Source organism: Akebia trifoliata, chromosome 3, assembly GCF_017979445.1.
Source record: "Akebia trifoliata isolate Shusen 1 chromosome 3, ASM1797944v1, whole genome shotgun sequence".
Classification (NCBI taxonomy): Eukaryota; Viridiplantae; Streptophyta; class Magnoliopsida; order Ranunculales; family Lardizabalaceae; genus Akebia; species Akebia trifoliata.
Genome location: NC_141377.1, coordinates 29,225,876 through 29,233,883, shown reverse-complemented (window position 1 = coordinate 29,233,883; position 8,008 = coordinate 29,225,876). Strand labels below are relative to the sequence as shown.

The following is an 8,008-nucleotide window of genomic DNA, read 5'->3' as shown; positions in this document are numbered from 1 at the left end:
GGTTGAGATTTTTTTATTTAATTGCATAAGGCCCATCCCACTTTCATAACCAATAGCTGGTTTTGCAAATCACAGAGCCTCTCACAGTTCAATCTCCCTGTTTCACTTCCAAGTGCACACTTACTTGGAACTCCAACTGGAATGGGACCTTACTTGGAACTCCAAGTGCACACTTACTGAAGGCACCAGATGCTGTAATGGGTAACCGCTTCATCAAGCTATGGTGGGCTAACAGGGACAGTGTTCCTGTTGACAGTGTAAGCAGTGGGGCCAATACTGTATCTGCAGCTCCGAGTGGTGTGACATCTGTTTCTAATAGAGGAAAAGAAAATCTCCCATTCATAGCTCCGAAGGTTGGTTCTGCACCTGGGATGACAAATGGTCCCAAGGCGCCACCTTCATCACAGAAGAAGCTGGACAATTTGGAGCTTTTGAAGGAGGAAATCCGTTTAAAGCAGGAAAGGTTGGACCGAAAATGGATCGACTTCCGCTGCAAGTTGTATAAGCTTGAGAAACAAGTAAGACTCGATTTCCACTATATATATATAGGGCAATGTTCGGCAGCATACATTTGGGAGTCAAAATATTTCCTATATGGGTTAGAAGTTTAGGAATGGGCTGATTTTTTTTGTGGATCTCTTTGGCGAGGAGATCATCCAAACAAAAAATCAGCCAAATCCGAAACTTTTCCCATATAGGACAAATTTTGGCTCCCAACGTTGGTTCCTTCATTGGCTATTGAACCATCGGGAATGTGGTGGTGGCTTGTGGACAGGTGATGATGGTGATTTGTAATGGTAGGGAGGAGATGGAGGAGGAGGATGTTTCTTGGGTGGTGGAGGTGGTGGTGAATGGTAATGGTAGTTTGCTGTGTGGTCTCTAATGGAAGACTTAGAGAAATCATTACCAATCTTCGTCTCTAATCATGATAGACTGCCACTTAATTGTTCCTGGAGCCTTCATCAACTAATCTTCAAGTAATTTAATTGTTCTCTTTGAGATGTGTTGGTTCTATCTGGATTTCCATGTTATAATTTTAACTAGATTTCCCGTGTTGTATAGCTTAGAGAAAACATGAGGAAGGGTGTTTATGTTGAAAACCTTACAGAATACAAAGTGAACACGGTCAAGGATGTTGTCGAACTTCTGTTAAAGGTACATTTAGTGGTGAAATCTATTGATTTTGTTATGAATTATTGAAGCATAATTTGTTTTTAATACTATGATTCACATGTTGTGAATTGTATATAATCTATCCGTCGATGATGATTCACATTTGGAGCATGGCTTGTCTGATGATGATCTAATCTATCCATGTTTCTTATGTTTTCCTTTATGAATGTATTTTATACATGTTAATCCTATTTTAATATCAAGATTGTAAGTGCTTATATCTGTGATATGAGTTCAAAAGGAAGTGGTGTTTATCATTCATTCTTTTGGTACTGTAGTGCACTTACTTGGGCTTTCTTTGGTCGCTGTCAAAGATAAAATGAACTGAATTTCACTCTAATTTCATTTTCTACATTACAATGCATATTATGTCCTAACTACTCACTAGTAATTTGAGGTTGGTACTTTGTCATGTCTTATATGTTTATTATCATGTATGATTTTCAGGTTAATGATCCAAGCACGAAGAATTTTCAAGCTCTAACTAAATATCTTCCCTTAATGATTGGTTATTTTGCTCTTTCTGTTCCTTCCGGGCTAAGTCTTTATTGGTGAGCAGGCCTTCTCATCCTCCCTTACTTGTCCATATGTCTTATACTGTTGAATTCTGCTCATCTTCTATGAAGATACTATAATTTTATCATATTTTCTCATGTTACTCAGGTTCACAAATAACATTTTGAGCATGGCACAACAGATATATCTTCAAAAGCTAGACGGTGCAAATAATCCATTGAAGCAGTTTAGTGATGGTACCATTAAAAGAATTCAGAAGTCTGTAACTGAAGTAAACTCAACCAAAGCTGTGAAACCTAGAGAAGAAGAAAAATTAACTTCAGCTAAAGGAACAAGAGGCAAGGAGAAGATTGGAAAGGGAAGAAGAAAATAGGAAAATAGCAGAATTGAGATGCAAGTTCTCCTGCAATGCTCAAAACTGATTTTCTGTCAGAATTGAGATGCTCCCTTTGCAATATGATATTCAAAGAGGCTGTGATGATACCTTGCTGCCAGCATAGTTTTTGTGAAAACTATTGACAATACACTATTCTACAAATTCAGAACATTTAGGAGTTTGCAATGGTTAAGATTTTGTAAACACGTTTAATTGTCCAATTAATTAGTTACAACAGTGTTGTTGGTGTTACATTATTATATTATTTTGAGTGTCATACAATGTTTTTTATGGAATTTGTGTTTCATGTAGAAGCAAATGGCAACTTCAAAGCTAAAGCCATATCCTAGGTCAAATAAAAAAACATGTGTATGTTTTGTTGATCTCCTAATTGATTGATCAAACTAAGATTGTTAGTTGGTTCCAGATATGCACTTTGTGGTATTAGGTTTCCTTGTTTAAAATGAAGATTGAAAATCAAATGGATGGAGGTAAGAAGACAAGTATGTAGGAATACACAATGATCGATGATCAGTCAATGTAGTGAGTTGTAGTTTTTAGATGGCAAAACCATTATTTTTAGTCAATGTAGTGAATATTAGAGGCACATTATTACCACTACTATTACTAATGCTTGCACTGTTAGGACTGCTCTATCTACTATTTCTCTTGCAACTACAATTAATATTATGGCATTTCTTATTTCTCAATTGTATATGGTGCTCATGAATATATACATCCCCTACAACTAGACCATGCTTTAGCCCATAAAATATGACTCAAAGAGGATTGATCAAATATTGCATCATCAAGATGTTGAGGTATTGATCCATAGATACAACATGCTAAGTCTACAGCCTTAAGAGCTTGATTCAACTGGTCATCCTCCTTATAAACTCGTCCCAGAGTTAAATAAGAATCGACAAGCAAAGTAACAAGTCTCCACAACTTATGATCCATTTTAGATTTTGGAAGCCATTCTCGAATATCGCAAACATCATCACCACAAGCACTTTTTGAGTTTTGAACATGGCGTTGATACCTGATAGCTTGGGATACATGGTGTATTGCATCCTTTTTTGTAGGGATGTCAAGCTAATCGTAACATTTCAAAATCAGCCTCACGAATTGTTCAAAATAAAATGTCCAGACTACCCATTTCAGCATAAACTTCATTCTTAGTGTAATCATGTCTATAGACATCCAAACATGAACATAATATTAAATTCAACCAATAAAAAAAATGGATCCTTGAGCTCAGAGCCCACTTTCCTCAAGCCGTCTTTTAGTTCATCAAACGTTAATATTTCACTGTTGTTTGTGTCAATCATTTTGAGCAACTCTTTCAAACCGGCTATTTCTTCCTCCTTTAGGATTTTTGCAATAACCTGCAAAATGAAATTGTTATGGCAAGCAATTAATGAACAGAAAAAAAAATGAAACGAAATTCTTCATATGTATATATATTAGGAAACAAGGAATATAGGGAAAATTGCTCAGAATGGCAGCAAAAGTTTAGGATTGTGAAACTTCAGAGTAGAACAATAAAGAAAATCCCTAAAAACCTAATTAAGACTTCCAAGATCCAATAAGACCGTGAGCTTCCCAAGCTCAGGGGGGATACGCCCACTGAGCTGATTATCATTCAGTTCCCTATCCATGAAAAAATGGAGAGATTAACCGAAGGGAGAAAAAAGCCAATTAAAACTGAAACACACATTCACCCACACAAACAATGTATAGGTCTTTCTCATGATGTGCAATCATTGACGTGTTGGGGGAGGGGTTCGATTCCAATAGTAACAGACCCCGGACTCCCACCCCTAATATTACCTCAATTGGAAGATTCTAAATGTCCAATTATAGATGTCTTCTTTTGACCAATAAGAATTTTCCAATTGGAGTGAATTTTGAGTTTGGAGACATAGCTGGGAGCAACCAATTGAATGTAGGTCCCCTTGAACATATTCCTACAATGGAGGAAGATAATAGAGGATGCACATTGTTGCATTATATTATAAAATAATGATTCAGAAATGTCCATATAGATAGTCATTTAGAAATTTGTCCTTACAGATAATGAAGGTTAGTCATGTTTCCCAACTCGAGAGGAATGGTTCTGGTAAGTTTGTTACCTTGCAAGTACCTAAAAGGGAGATAATCCAATCAGAATATCATATACCATTCATAGATGATTTTGGAAGGAAGAAAAATATTGATTTAAATCTTAAAAATAAATGCAACCTACAATTTTTCAATGTAAGTCAAATTTCCTAATATGTCTGGAATGGGTCCACTCAAGAGATTGCAACTAAGATCTCTGGATTATGGGAAGAAAAGTAAGAAAGTGAAAAAAATATATGTCTGCAAAAGATGACTAAGTAGGTAATTGAAAAATGGGAACATGAGACAAATGGAAGAAAGTAGACTTCAGTTAGTAGAACATAGTAAGCAAAGATTTAATTATTTAAGATTGTAGCATAGTAAATTTACAGTGCTTACAGCACAACGAGTGCCTGCATCAGTCTAATCACAGACAGAATTTTTCCAGTAAGTCTATTCTCCTGCAAAGATCTTCCATCCACCAAAAAAACAGACAAAGAATAATCACAAAAATGGGTCTAAAAGACTTTGAATCCCAAACTTAATGTCAAAAACAAATAGAGCTGTTGGCTACATACAGTGTAGCTACTTGTAAAAACCAATGTTGAACGGTATCTCTCCCATGAGCATATTGTAGGACAAGTCCCTACCAATAACAGGAACAGATGCAACTTAGATATCAACAGATTACCTATCTAAATGTAATCAACCCAAGCTTTTCCAAATCGATGAACCCAAAGATCTGGAATGGTGAACATACAACAATACGATTTAATCGATAAGAGTAAAATTTCAATAAAAAATATAATGGACACGGTAACAACTAATGACAGATTTTAACATATGGAAAGATTTAACATATATGGAAATATCGTTAAATATGGGAGAAATTAGAGAAGTATGTAGCACATAGGCCTTGGAATGAGGTGTTCAATAAACACAGACATGTAGAAACTATTATAACAGCAACACCTTGACCATCTACATAGAACTCTAGGTCATTAGATAATCAACTTCAAGATACTTTTTTTTTTATAGTCAGTATTATTTAGTAAAAGGCGAAAGTGATATCAATCTGCACACATATATGCACCAAATCTTGAGAACAAAAGAAAAAATGATATGTAATCTAAACAAAACAAAGGTATCAATAGAAATTTTGATACCAAGCAATGCTTACCGTGTTGCTCATGTCGACGGTGTCAAGATGACCACCTTAGTTAAGGTCCTCAAGTATTGCTTACTATGCGACTGACTTCTTTCATGTAAATTTTTAGCTAGCAATTAATTAAGGTAATTTTTTAGGAAATACAGGTACAAGATACAGTAGCATTGAATTTGTTAAGACACCATATGATAATCCCAAAGCATAATCTACATTATTTAGCAATCTTTTGAAAAATGATTTAACTTTATCAATATCGTGAAGTTAGCATTCCACAATGCACCTATCAATTTTCATTCTCATTGAGATTATTAGACTCTATCTGCTAATGTAGTGGCCCAATTAATCTTGGTTTTCTTTTGAATTAATTATAAAACCACCATACCTTTAGCAGTAAAATAATAAATAAATGAAAAAACGAATAAGTAAACAACATGGTGTTTAGTGCAGTTAAACTTCAAAGAGGCGAATTGTCAAACAGTTGATGTTCAAACAAACAATTATTTCCAAGATTCCAACAAACAATTCAAAATAGATGCAGGACAATTTCTCAATGCCATTGTCAGTTGCTTGAACCCCTTTTTTGATGTAAAAGAGCAACTAAAAAACATACCTCGGTATTTTTGTGTTATGGTTCCTTTTAGGGTTGCCGACAAGTCGTCACCATCGCCATCGCAAATCGTCGGTGAGGGACCCTCTGAACGCGAGAGTTTCAATTTGTCGTTGAGATAGACAAGTGAGAGAGTTAGGGTTTCTTTGTAGGACGGTTTCAAAATCTGTCGAGATGCAATCGCAACGAGTTAGAGAGAGAGAGAAAGAGAGAGAAAGAGAGAGAGAGAGAGAGATGACGAAGACGGTGATGTTAGTTTACAGTAGATGTGAGTTTGAAGAGGAAGAAGAAGATGAAGATGAAGACGTTAAAAACAAGACGAAGAGATCTCTGATCTCTGATCTCAGATCTGTGTCTTCGAACGCAGGGGCAGAGAGTGAAGAAGACGATTCGGATCTGTTTTTTTTTTTTTTACGGGGAGGTGTTTGCAAATAACGAAAATTTGTTATTTTCCAATCGTTTTTAAAGAAATACACGATCTGAGTCGTCGATCTAGCGCGTATCGAACGGCTGAAATGATGAGTCGCGATGTGAGTCGCAATATGAGTCTTAGGAACGCGACCCATATATATATATATATATATATATATATATATATATATATATATATATATATATATATATATATAGGGAAATGTTCAGCACCCAACCATTTGTCCAATATGTTTTGTCCTACATGGGTTATAAGTTTTGGAATGGGCTGATTTTTGGTGAGGATGATCTCTATGGTGAGGAGATTATCCTCATAAAAAATCAGCCTATTCCAAAACTTCTTACCCATGTAGGACAAAACATGTTGGGCAAATGGTTGGATAAATGGTTGGGTGCGGAACGGGACCCATATATATATATGAGAGGCAAGCCAATCATGGTTAATGCATTTTAGTTGTTGAAGATAACCCAATCTGCCAAAGAAAACAGTAATTGACATCTTCTCACAATAGAGATCATCAAAAAAAAAAAAATCAGCCCATTCCAAAATTTCTAACCCATGTAAGACAAAACACATAGGGTAAATAGTAGGGTGCTGAACATTTTCATATATATATATATATCCCGTTCCGCACCCAACCATTTACCCAACCATTTGCCCAACATGTTTTGTCCTACATGGGTTAGAAGTTTTGGAATGGGCCAAAAATCAGCTCATTCCAAAACTTCTAACCCCATCACAAATGATTTACAAAAATTAGACGGTCCACGATTTTTCAACTTGTAAACATGGGGTTAGAAGTTTTGGAATGGGCTGATTTTTGATGAGGATGATCTCCTACGGGGAATGGGCTGATTTTTGGTGAGGATGATCTCCTACGGTGAGGAGATCATCCTCACCAAAAATCAGCCCATTCCAAAACTTCTAACCTATGTAGGACAAAACATGTTGGACAAATGGTTGGGTAAATTGTTGGGTGCCGAACATTTCCCATATATATATATATATAAAAGAGGTAGGCAAGCCAATCATGGTTAATGCATTTTAGTTGTTGAAGATAACCCAATCCGCCAAAGAAAACAGTAATTGACATCTATGTTGGCCATTGCTCTAAACATTGGAAATTGTTTTGTTGGGCAGAAAACTCTGGACCATAAAATGATGGGTATAAACTTTTTGTGGCTTTTGATTTTGATTTTGTTGGGATGGAGATGAATTTAGGTGATCTAGTTGGAGTGGCGTGAAGGAGTGCTGTTGTAATGGTTGGCTTTGAACTTGAGATTGAATATGATATGGTTAATGAATTTTGTTGTTGTAATAGTTGGTTATCATCAACGGTTTTTGTTTGGTGTGTGGGCATTTATGATCACCTGTTCCTTATGGTATTCCATGCACTTGGAGTCGACTCTGGCTCCATATTCCATTGAAATCCAAAGTACATTCATTGTCTGATAATCGTGGTCCCACTCCTAAAGCCTAGGTCCCACAATCATCCGTAATTCAATTCCATCGAGATTGCCATTATCCATAGTACATTCATCGTCCGATAATCGTGATCCACAATATTTGAAATACCAAATTAAACAAAAAAATATAAAAAACTCTCCACACCCGCTTTAAATAAGGCTCAAT

At 35.9% G+C, this 8,008-nt stretch overlaps 2 protein-coding genes across 3 annotated transcripts; one reads left to right on the top strand and one right to left on the bottom strand.

The window, feature by feature from the left end:
* Positions 1 to 622: 622 nt before the first annotated feature.
* Positions 623 to 2,337, top strand: LOC147406295 (ALBINO3-like protein 1, chloroplastic). Its single transcript, XM_086432769.1, has 4 exons — positions 623 to 977; positions 1,063 to 1,155; positions 1,621 to 1,724; positions 1,837 to 2,337. The coding sequence occupies exons 2-4, from the start codon at positions 1,075 to 1,077 to the stop codon at positions 2,060 to 2,062; spliced, it is 411 nt and encodes a 136-aa protein (XP_086288895.1). The 5' UTR covers positions 623 to 977; positions 1,063 to 1,074; the 3' UTR covers positions 2,063 to 2,337.
* Positions 2,338 to 3,345: 1,008 nt separating this feature from the next.
* On the bottom strand, positions 3,346 to 6,252 carry LOC147406294 (Leucine-rich repeat (LRR) family protein). 2 transcript variants are annotated; one of them, XM_086434247.1, is made up of 6 exons: positions 5,349 to 6,252; positions 4,747 to 4,814; positions 4,568 to 4,639; positions 4,314 to 4,385; positions 4,140 to 4,211; positions 3,346 to 3,453 (listed from the first exon to the last, which is right to left on the bottom strand). In XM_086434247.1, the coding sequence occupies exons 1-6, from the start codon at positions 5,358 to 5,360 to the stop codon at positions 3,435 to 3,437; spliced, it is 315 nt and encodes a 104-aa protein (XP_086290373.1). In that variant the 5' UTR covers positions 5,361 to 6,252; the 3' UTR covers positions 3,346 to 3,434. The 2 variants fall into 2 exon arrangements, with proteins under 2 accessions (XP_086290373.1, XP_086290374.1); XM_086434248.1 differs by lacking the exon at positions 4,314 to 4,385.
* Between the last annotated feature and the right edge of the window lie 1,756 nt (positions 6,253 to 8,008).